Source organism: Topomyia yanbarensis, chromosome 3 (assembly GCF_030247195.1).
Source record: "Topomyia yanbarensis strain Yona2022 chromosome 3, ASM3024719v1, whole genome shotgun sequence".
Taxonomy (NCBI): domain Eukaryota; kingdom Metazoa; phylum Arthropoda; class Insecta; order Diptera; family Culicidae; genus Topomyia; species Topomyia yanbarensis.
The window spans coordinates 9,429,852-9,442,184 of NC_080672.1; the positions used below are offsets into that span (position 1 = coordinate 9,429,852).

The 12,333-nt window shown below is 39.1% G+C and overlaps 1 protein-coding gene across 8 annotated transcripts in view; it reads right to left on the reverse strand.

Moving 5' to 3' along the window:
* LOC131691933 (probable nuclear hormone receptor HR38) overlaps window positions 1–12,333 on the reverse strand; it is a 392,678-nt gene that overhangs the window by 36,135 nt on the left and 344,210 nt on the right. For all 8 annotated transcript variants that reach the window (XR_009305884.1, XR_009305885.1, XM_058978695.1 and 5 more), the window contains 2 exons: window positions 7,842–8,073; window positions 7,460–7,753 (listed from right to left, as the gene is read on the reverse strand). Coding sequence is in view for 6 of the 8 variants with exons in the window: in XM_058978695.1 (XP_058834678.1) it covers window positions 7,460–7,753; window positions 7,842–8,073 (526 nt within the window). In the remaining 2 variants the exon portion in view is untranslated. The remainder of the gene's footprint in view (window positions 1–7,459; window positions 7,754–7,841; window positions 8,074–12,333) is intronic.

A 12,333-nucleotide genomic window follows, 5' to 3' on the forward strand; every position in this document is an offset into this window, starting at 1 on the left:
TTCTGGCATTCCCCATATCAACAGTACTTTCAGGTGATATCATATCAGTATTTCGCGGTAAAAGTATCTAAGTTTAAAGTATCATAAACTATAAGGGCAGTGATGAAATGGTTTTGCACTTTTGAGCAGCAGTGGCAGTTACTCACTTCAGTTTGTATTATTTCCCGAACATGCGCATCCAGTGCACATTATCGCCCTGGTCAACGATCATCGCAAATCAATCTGAGCACAAATCATTTTTTTTTCCACTCTTCTCTGAAGCATAGAATGAGGGAGCGATGATTTTACTGCAAAAACCATTCGCTATGGGAAAATAACAACGCGTATATCACACACTCTCGTGAACGTAAACTGTTCACGCGTTTAGTGTGGTTGGAATTGAGCTGTTCGCAGACAAAAAAGCTTAACTGTGTATGAAGACAGAAGTTCTTACAAACACCACAGAAGTGTTCATGTATAGAATACACCACCTTTTTGGCAGACTCAGCAAGCAAAACCAACTAATACTTTTACATGCGGGCAGATAATATGGTAGCGTGTATTCTCAATCAATTTATTTAATCATGAATCAAGCTGTGTTGGTGTAATGCCTTAGCTATGCTTGCTCTCCAATGCGAAGAAGGCATGATTCTAATTCGGAATATGCACGAAAGGATGTAATGCCTTTTTTGCATTGGGAAATTGTTTTGGGTGTATAATAACACCATCAACTCGTTATTCGTAGGACATATCTCAGTTATTATTTCAGGTATTTTACCTCTTATGCAAGGCTCTTCAATACTTTATTGCGTTGTTCATGTATTAGGTAGAGTATACTTGAATTTGGTATTCTGAAGTTATTTTCTTCTGCTAGGGTAAGAACTTTATGTGAACTTTAAAGACCACTTTTAAGAATTTAAGTATTACCCGAACTTTTGGTTGCTTAGGCTAACAGTCTTGTTTACCAGTTGATGCAAAGTGGAAAACATAACAACCCAGAAAAGTTCAGCTGAAAATGAGCCGGAATTCCGGCTGGTTCCAATTATTATTCCGGCTCGAGTGACACAACCGATTATAACTAGAAGGCTTAACTTTACTGGGAGTTTCTCGTACGGAGGAGTTATTAAAAATAGCTGGGGTGAAATCCGTAATGATATTACAATCACAACATCTTGTCGACGGTGCCGCATTCCAAGATCCATCACTAAGTTCTCACTACACGCTATGAACATCAGCCAATATCTGGAGCTGCTCCGGCACTAAACCATGCGGCATAACTTAAGCTTGTTGGATACGTGAAGAAAACGACATAATATTAGTTACATAGATGTTTTGTTTGACTTGTTTATGATATTCTTCCGTGCACACTTTATTTGAAAACTCTCTTAACTAAGTTTATCTCAAATACATTTAATATACTGCAATAAGAACGAGTCAGTATCACGGTTTAGTGGAATGAACTTTACTGTTTCTAAAATTTATTCGATCACATTCAGTGTGTCCAACAAATATTTTTGACACTGTCAAAATTCAAAATGAGGAATTTCATGATGTTAAAAAATGTAATTTTCAAGTTAATTCCAATTAGTGAAACATCCATTGGCAGTTTCTCTCTAACCGGAGTAGCTTTCGAACAGACCCAGAGATACCAAATACATCTTTTTCGACGTAAACGAAAAGTCACTACCTCTAGGGGTTCAAACCTAGTTGGTTACTCTAATTCTACCATTTTGAATTTTTGACACAGAACATTAGAAGTTTTCCCTACAAATGAAAAAAATGATAGTCATGATTTCGTTGTTTTTCTGTAATCATTACGAATCGAAATCGATTTCAAACCCCGAGAAATATTTGTAAATTATCTGTTACTTGAGATTTTTTGTCCCTGTTGTTTGTGCATCGGTGTAAAAATCGTATCGTTGGTTAAATCAGGGAAGAAATTTGATTGTTTTTAAACAAGTTGTTAAGCTACGTGGAAAGCCAATAAACTTTAAACATGGAACTTAGCAATAAAATATTTCGCTAACTCTTCAGATGTCATTGCTTTGCGATTTTTATTACCAACTGCAATCATTTTTTACGTTTATATGAATTTAAACAATAAAAGTTAGCACTATGACGGATAAAATAATTAATTGCTTAGTAAATATTTATTACGCACAGAGTCGACGTCGTACAAAACTAGATATAAACATAGCTTAAACGCATTTTCTGACAGCCAATGGAACCAAAGATCCAAAATTTTTGGCTTCAAGACAAATCTTGAGCGTTTTTTCAAAACGTCATATCTGCAATGAGTTACTCTCTTTGTTTACTTTCTCTTCTGTTAATAATTCGGTCACTTTAACATTTATCCCTCAGCTCTTTGCATAATATGCTAGCTAAAACCACCGTCTTTCGATCTGTACTGTAAAATAAGTGAAAAGTGTTATAGTGACGCCGTAAAAATCGAAAGAGATAGTATAAACAGAGAGTAACTCATTGCAGATATGACGTTTTGAAAAAACGCTCAAGAAATGTATGTAGATGACAGCAGTACCACCGAGGTGGTTCTATCACAATGTTTAATGGGATAGTGCCCGAGTAAGATTCCACAGGAAGTTTGCGATGAATGTCACCAGAATCCGGAGAAAAAAATTCAACCAAATTATATGGAACATAGAAATATGGTATTTTGATTGGACTGCGGAGGCAGTTCTTAAAAAGGCAGTTCTCCAATCATCGCTATCATCGAGTAATGCGTTGGTGTAGGAGTCGCAAAGGATGCTATGTTCGGATCCAGCCAGCGGAGCTTAAATACATTTATACCTATCGTCTGTTATGTCTAACGCATGTATAACAAATATCGGCAGACCTAGCGTATGCATGCCTAATGGACTACACCCCAATTGAGCTCGTTGAGTAAATGCAAACCAATATCAACTCGCATATGACCTTTGTAAATAAATTTGGCGATTCGGTAAGTTTTACAAGAATGTCATATCCATGGGCCATTAATCCACTTCATCGCATACGATACCAAACCGTGAAATTTGGAGGAACTTAGAGCGCCCTGTAACAAAGGGTCAGCTGGATAAATTTGTAGAAGTCATGTAATGGGAAAGCGCTATTTACATTTAGAAGAATTCGTTACTAGAGTGAAGATCTACATGAGTGATACGTTTTCTGGAGTAGGTACAGCTGCCAACCACGTTAATATTATGGGACAAAGCATTAGAATCCCGCATATCAGTTGCCGATGGCGATATCTAAGTGAATATTTAGGTTCTTTACCGAGAAGCATTCTAATCATTAAAGGAATTCTTGATTGAGACGCATTTCGGCAAAAATAGGGCTTTGAATTCGGATTAACCCATTATTGCCCAACTCATTTTTCATGCGCATCACAATTCGAGTTTTTCTATCGCATAAAAATGATGTGGTTATTCCAGTAAAATCATTTTTGTGCGCAAGGTAGCTGATATAATGAGGAACAACGAGTGAAAACTTCGAGTATTTAGTTCCTGAGATATCGTGATCGCCGCGAATGAACTTTTCAACAAAATACAACTCAGAGATAATCGAGTTTTACTGTCGGTGCAGCGAGTCAACGGTCCAGCGTATCAAACACTACGCACTGCCTACGAGGGGTCAATGGGTAGCGGTCTATGAATAGCTGTAACTCATGTTGTAGTATTCCGCTCTTCATGAAGTTTAGAGCAAATTTTCCTCAGTGTATATAATTTCAGAATATCTAATTTACATACCGTTATTTTTATTCTTGCGTGATCTATCCATATGACTGAGTCTCATCAACAAAACGTGATTATTCGGCCTAACACAGTGGCCATTGACTTCAGGTCTTTTCGCGTAAGACCAAGTATTCGTGATGTGGAACATCTGCTGAAGATGAAAATGCAGCTTCGGTTTTCGTAAGTCACCTGCATACAGCTTGAGCACGTCAGGCATGCGGTGCTGATAACCTTCAACAAATTCGCCCAGGCGAAAAGATTCATTTCGCAGAACAACTTAAAACACGTGCTTGTTTGTGACAACGCTGAAATCAAGATCCCTATATACATGGATAATGGAAATATAGAAGTTAAATTACACGATTTATCTCCACTTACTTGCAAAGTGGCAATTAAAAGATTCATGTCGCATTTCGGAGCAGTGGAATCTATTACGGAGGACACATGGAGAAACTACTTCCCAGGTATTTCAAATGGTGTCTTTGTGGTGAGAATGCGGGTAGACCAACCCATTCCCTCCTACCTTACCCTACAGTACAACACAGAAGGGGGTGATACCATAACACAGCGAACTCTTTGTACATATCAAGGACAAACTAATATGTGCCAGTTTTGTGAACAAACGGCACATTACGGACAACCTTGCCCAGAAACAGCTGAGGAAAACTCATCTCCAGAAAGATATACCAACACACAGGCTCCAATATCTTTACCTGAACCACAAACGGTTGCCAAATTTGTGGCTGCTGTTCAGGCAATAATGACAACTGCTAAAGCTGCGTCAAGTACTTCAAATTCAACAACTAATGCCACCAGTGAAGAAGCTACCATCAAGGATGGAGTGTTCACATTCGTGACCTGCAAGGGCAAGAAGCCAGGAAGAACATCTGATCGCGAGTATCATGGCAGTAATATAGATGATGATACGGACGTAAACAACAACGAGACAGACATGGATAACCCCGAAGTTGGCGAAAGAAGGCACAACTTCCCGACGCGAAAAAAGATCTCCGCTCGCAATAGCAAGTTGCGCGCACGGGATCTTGCAGACTCAAAATAAAATGTATTGTTATTTTTATTTTTTACTTCTTATAAATATATAAAAGACCCATGGCTCCTCTAAGCTAACGCATTGAGCCGTGTCAAATAAACGAATTAAAAAAAAATGCATAAGCACCGGTTTAACCACTCTAAATTGTCTAAACGTATTCTGCAAGAGTATAGGAACAATATTAACTCATTGATAATGCCTGTTCTGCGTTATTGCTCGAGTAATAGGAGTTATTCTTAGCACCTACTATATATAGTAGGTTAAGCAATAATGGGTTAAACACATAAGCGCATAGAGCTAACAACCTCTAAACTACAAATTAGACCTCTCCTCCTCTACCTCCATGGAATGTGGAGATGTCGTATACACCACGAATCACAACAGTTGCTTAGAGAACTAGTCATCGTTCACAAAGCGAAAATTTGACTGTTGTCGGTGGGCTGCAATAATAGACAGTCCAATAAAAGCTAATCTGGTAAATGGAAAGAGAATCGAGCGTGAGTAAATTGAAACTCCTGCACGATCCAAAAAGAACGTCATGGATTCAGACTACACAGCTTTGTTTGTTGTGCTCAGAGTCGGAAAATGTTTTTTTTCATTTGCCAAAATCATGCGAAGCTGACGAAAGAACAAAGCTTCTTTCCATACCCCTAGCACTTTGCGAAATCGAAACGGGCTAGGACAAAGCAAGCATGTAGCAGAACGTATTCATTATTCTGTCCGCACGCTCGTTTTCGCTTTTAGATTCAGAATGATTTCGATATTGAACTTACTGCTGGGGAAACGAAAATACACTAGCAATGATATTTATTTGTCGATGCTCGATTCTGTAGATTTGCGAGCTAATGATGTTATTGTAAGACGAAAGCCTGATCGGTGTGCATATTTCTCATTTTAACTATGTTCTAGTTGCATTATTAGATGCACATTGCATTAATTTCATTTAATGAATGAGAATCGCGAATTACTGAGCATGCATCAAAACGAAATTGAAATTTCGGATTGTCATAGGAAAACGAAAGTTGCTGCTGCCGCTACGTCGTCGTTCGGAGAGGACATCGTCTTTATTGTTTTATTTTTTCATGCATTTAGCGACGAAAGAGGCAAGGAAAGAACGAAGATGAATTCTCTGAATTTCGTCGTTCATTGAATAGGTATGAGAATTTTAGACTCTGGTTGTGCTGTTGAAATCAGATTGAACTTGATCATATTCTCATATTCACAGTTCTGGAATATCCGCTTGCGAATATATTTTTCCTAGTATATTTGAGTCTGAATTATATTTCAAATTCTAACAAAATATTTTTCCTTATTCAGGAAAGGATTCTATTCCAGCCGGATTAGATTGCTTAACCTTATATGAAGAACTGTATATCGGCGATTCGATTTACCTCTTAGATGTGATCAATCAATCAAATTTTTCAAATCATGTTGAGATATTGCAAGTCATGGGAACCAATATCCTCGAGGAAGTAGAATTAGCTCTCTGAAGTATTCTAGCGAGAGTCCCGGATAAGCACTACTATCAATTCCGAGTAAGCTTTACCGCACTATCCATGTGACATTGTACATTTAGAAACGAAACGATTATAGTGTGGACGCTGGTACGGAAATGTCGTTAGGGGAAGCCAGTCAATCCAAACTAGAGATGGATGAATGAATCGCGAATGGATGAAAAGAATCATCTCTTAAAAAAGAGTAAATGATCCACGATTCCTTTTTCAAAAGTGACGATTCTTTCAAAAAAACTGATTGAGCGACTAAGTGGAATGTATTTTTAAAACGTTTAGTATGGAATACTTTTTGTAAAAGTTGTAGTTGCAATTATGACCAGTAAGATCCCAACAAGATACTAACAAATGGAGTGAGTTAGTTAGGTAGCTATACTGTGTTCATTAGTGATCAGGAAAAATGACCCTTATCTGACCATCCCTCAGTCGATTCCTAGTTCCACCCGGAATGCCTGCTCCACATTTTAAGCAAATCGGACAAGTCTAGCGACCAGACCAACGTGCCAGAATTGTATGAGATTTTTAGACAATTTACATGGAGAAAACCCACTAGCTCACCTTTTCACCGCTAGGTGGCACTGTATGCACGAGATTACCACCGCAAGTGAAAATAAGAAAAAAAAAAATATGGTCTACAACTTTGTCGAAGACTGAAATTGAATTCAACCTTGTCAGAAGAAGTTATTATTCAATGAAGTGATGTCTGAGATAAATTTGAATGGATCCTAGTCACGGCTGTGTATCAGTACTCATTTCCCATGAACGATTCATTTTTGTGAATTAATGGTTAGATTTAGCCCAATAGTACGTTTAAAACAATGATAGTATATAATACGAGTCATGTTTTGGTTGGACAATTTCAGTACCACATGTTACCGCATAGAAGGCACCAACACTAAGTTTTCAACGGAGAGAGGTGGAAATTGGGCCTCTACAAAATTGTAGAACAATTATTTTGCAATATCTCTTCTGAACATGTCCATATTCTATTATTTTTCCGGTCAGACATTCCAATAAAAATGGTCTTATATACTCGGAATATCTCAATATTTGCAAACAATAAAATAACATTAACATCAATAACCATACACAAAATATAAGAAATTTGAAACAACCCAGCTTCTCATAGCCTACTGCGACGCTTCGGAATAAATAACTCAAAACCCTACAAACATCGATTAACTCACCTTGTGCCGTCGGTATCAGCAGCTGTGCTCCCTGGATACCCTGCACGATCTGTCCGGCGGCCAGTATAAGCTGCGGCATCTGCGTGGGTCCCGTCGGGAGAGGTTGCGGTGGAGCAGCTGCTAGTGCTCCCATCACAGGCGTATGACTCGGCGCCCCGAGGCTAAGATTCAGCGGGGAATTGCTCAACAGGGCAGCCGCTGCCGACGGAAGTCCTGCCGTCGGTAGTCCCAGCCCGGGTAGACTCGTGAGCTGGGCCAAACTCTGCAGCTTCTGCAGGTTCAACATGTCTTGCACTGTGAACAAAAGAAAAGCGCACAGATTATAGCGGTTGGTCCCGGCTTGGAGACGGGGTGAAGGATCAAAAACTCGATATGTACTCACTAGTTCCATTCAAATGCACTTGGGCTGCAGCGGCCGCGGCTGCAGCTGCTGCCGCCGCCGAATTAGCCACCACCGGGGATCCACCGGTCGGCAGGGAAAGGGGAGACATTTTTTCGCGGCTTCGAAGGGCTGCCACCGCCCCCACCACCGTTGTACGACTCGTGGCCTGGGCGTTCAACTCGTTCAGCGCCGGGCTGTTCGATCGGCTGCAATTATCACTTCTTTCACGGTCCTGCACAATTGAGGGAATGGAAGAAAGAAGCAAAAAAAGGGCATGTATGTTCGATACCGAAATTAAAATGAACGAGAAAAGGAACCGAAACGTGTGCCGGGTCCATCAGCCATTAGCCATTCGGAGACATAGCAGGCCATGACGGACCGACGAATGAGCGAATGGCGGGCGTAGAAAATCGTAAATGTCGTAATTAAGGAACGGAAATTAAAATTGACAAATTTCAAAAACTCGTAATTATTTACAATTATGTTTGATTACGGTGGACGTAGAAAGTGTAATTTAATGTTGTAACGCTTACAGGGAAGAATACGGTCAATCGTGTCATCGTGCGCTTAACGCCTATGGATCTATAGCGTCAATCAAATCAACGTATGGTTAGGGACAGATGATGGCTGAATTTTCTGTTTGCGAAATATTTTACAGGCATATAGATATAAATGTTGTTGAATTTATTAATAACTGGCTGAAAAGCCCAGCATCGTACGAGGATGATACAGGTGACATTGTTACTGAGGCAAGCAAAAACTATGTTGAAAGCTTTTTTGCCACTTACAAAAGATGCAGATAGTTAAATTTTAGATATTGTGTTGTATTGTATTATTTTCACTGTAATTATTGTTTTAGACAAAATATTTTCTACCCATCTTTGGTGTTAGATATAACGATTTGTCTACAAGAGTATCAAACTGCTGAACTTTAAACTTTAAACAAATCAGAGTAAGTGAAAGTATGGCAAAAAAGTAAAACCATTAGAAATTCAAATGAGAATGTGAGTAGAAACGTTAAAAATTTATGGTATGAAAACGTCATAAAACTTCTATTTTCCTTACAAAATAATTGTTTCGGTCTGGTATTACAAAAAATTGCTTCTACGCGATGTTTTTTTTTTTTCAAAAATTACCCAATAACTTCTAAGTCGCAAAAGAATGACCAATGGTCGGATTTTCGTGTTGCCTCTATAACTTTTTCTGAAAATGTGTTCTTATGTTGTTTATGGCAGTCATAGATATTTTGGAATTTAATATAAAATTGGTGCACATTTTTCCGATTGATTAGTGAAAATATTGTGTAATTTTGTTCAGTACAATGAAAATTATTAACATAAAAAATCTATCCCACCTGTTTCTTCCGAAATGGTGAAAAGGGGTCCTTAATTTGAAAAGTAAGACGCTGTCATAACAAAAAGTTGAAAAAATTAAAATGGTGTGAACTGTAAAAAAATGAAAAAAAGAAACTGGAAAAAGTATGAAAATTATTTCCTTTCTAAATTATTTTTTCGCTTTGAATTTTTACGTCTATCATTTTGTCCGTCAGTTGTTTAATATTTATTTTTTACGGACCTTTTTTACTTTACTCAGTTAGTTAAACCACCCAATATTTGTTTTCAATTTTTTACACTTTAACCTTTACAGTACCAAGCTAAAAATTTTCTGAAAATTTTGTTTAAATTTTGCTCTCATTCCGTCAATTTTTGACCGAATTGGATGGAACCGGCTTTAAAAGATCTGGAATTTAGTCCAGTTTCTATATACCGAGTAGTGTTCAAATCCGTGGACCGGTTCCGGAATTAATCCGAATTCCCTTGGGGTATATCCGGCATCCCAGTGGGGTGACGGACGAGTTTTGAAGAAACATAAATTTAAGTAATTGTATTTTTAAATGTGCTACATATGACTATTTCCCATTGATCCTTCACAATAGACATGAGTTGGACCAATCTTGGCCACCGGAGAACTGTTCCGGGAGAACCTAAGAAAATGTATATATTTTTCTATCATTCCAGCGATTTGGGTTCATAGCTTTATACGAAATGCGAAGTTCTTCCAATCATACGGTTCTACAGCTCCCTCAAGGCCATTCCGGCACTGGTTCCGTACGGATGGACATTTGACGCCATTTTGAAAACCAAGATGGCGGCTTCCGGTTACCACAAAACAGTGAAAACCACCATCAATATGGGTGTTATTTGAAAGAGAACGGTCAACAAAAGCCAAACATTTTGAAAAGAAATGGGGATTTCCGGCTACCACAAAACAGTGAAAAGCATCATCAATGTGGGTGTCATTCGAAAGGGAGTGGTCAATAGAAGACAGAAATTGATTTTTGACGCCATTTTCAAAACCAAGATGGCGGTTTCCGGTTATCACAGTGCAGTGCAAATCACCACCCATAATGGCGTCATTGTAAAGCACTAGCGATCAGCAAAAGCCGGAAATTGGTTTTTGACGCCAATTCGAAAACCAAAATGGCGGGTTCATGTTCCAAAGAAACAGTGAAAACCGTCATCAATATGGGTGTCATTTGAAAGGGGTGTGTCAGCAGGAGACGGAAATTGATGATTGACGCCATTTTGAAAACCAAGATGGCGGCTGCCGGTTTCCAAAAAGCAGTGAAAACTACCATCAATATAGGTGTTATTTGAAAGGGATTGGTGAGAAAAAAGGACGAAATTGATTGTTTATGCAGTTTTGAAAACCAAGTTTGCGGTTTCCTGTTACTGCAAAACAGTAGTGGTGGCGGTGGTACTACAACCTTTGTAACAGGAACACTCTCCATAGCACTGAGCAATCTTTACACGACAAGCATGACGTGTTCAAGCATCTCTGACCATACTCAGCATGCTACTATACGAAGGGCCAAAAAGGAATTGCGTGGTCGGAAAGTGACTTCGCTTACATGTACTACGGAAGCTTTTGCTTCCAATAACAAGACCATATAAGCCAATTACAATGCAAGCCATTGTTATAAAAGGTAGCCTCAATAGGTGGGGAGAAAATACTGCGCAATGTTCACGAAATGTTAGCAACAAGAATCTGGCTACTCCACTCTTCCTGCCCAAATCGTTTCAAACAGGTGGCTTGATGGTCCCTCTCAATTCCCATGTATTCTATGTAAGGGTCATTCCACGCGCAGTGATCAAGGCACGTGTAATGGACCTTCACGGATTTGAATCAAATTTGGACGAATTGCTCATCTAGGGCCAATATATAAAAACCCAAATTTTTGTGTCTATTCAATCACCTCTCGGGCAATGGGAGCACGCCGCCCCCCCCCCCCCGTTTTAGCAAATTGTCAAAACCCTTGATTTCCTTTTGAACATATTTCCGGTTCTTTTTACTCTAGAACCAAACCGTAAGATGGGTTTTGAAGAAAATTGTTCAAGGAGTTTAGAAAATATATTAGTTATTGGCGGCAGTGCTGCCAACTATCCGATTTTTTCAGCCAAATAGCAAATCAGCGATATTTTGAAGCAAAAAAACGCGATTTCCCATATAAAATCGCAGGCGCACAACAATAAAAAAAACTAACTTGAGTATTCTAAGTTCACACATAATTTATCGTGATTCTATAGTAAATAGAACCGGTGATACTTGTAGAAGACACCTAATTTCTATCTCTCTCCGTTGAAAAGTTAGTGTTGGCGCCATCTATGCGGTCACAGGTGGCACTAAAATTTTCTAACCAAGACATAACTCGTATTATGTATTGCAATTCTTCTGAACATACTATTCAGCTAAATCTAACCATTATTCTACAAAAATGTTTAGTTTGTTAGAACCTAGTACCGGTACACTACCACGCACTGCTAGGCCCCATGCAAAACTGACTCAGACACCACTTCGCTAAAAGTTTGATAACTTCTTTTAACAAAGCCGAATTGACTAGCAGTCTTTGACAAAGTTGTACACAATTAAATTATATTTCTTATTTTCACTTACAGTGATAATTCAATGCATACTGTGCCACCGGTGAAAATGCGAGCTAGTGGGTTTTCTTCATATAAATTGTCGAAAAATCCCATACAAAGTTCAGGCACGTTGGTCCGATAGCTAGACTTGTCCGATTTGCTTCAAATTTAGAGCAAGTACTCCTGGTGGGACTAGGAATCGACTCAGGGGTAGGCCGATAGGGGTTACGTCCTTACAATCGTCGAACGGTTTTGTGTAATCAGATAGCTGTACTAATTTTTGTTTTAAGTTTGTATACAAGAAACAAAGGGGTTGGATAGGCAACCGCTCTCCTCTTGCTGCAATAAGTGTGCTGGATATGCTACACATAGCTATGCGGCGGTACGGTTTTTTGGTGTTGGTGTTTGTTTTTTCGTGTCGTGGAGAAGGCGGCCATCGAGGTTTTTAGATAGTGACGGACCACGGCATCGAACAGACGCCCCGAGTTTTTTTGTTTTTCCGGGACAGTTTCCAGCCACAATAACCAGTGCGCGTGTGCGATGGTGACAATCCCGTTCGAAAAGAGCCG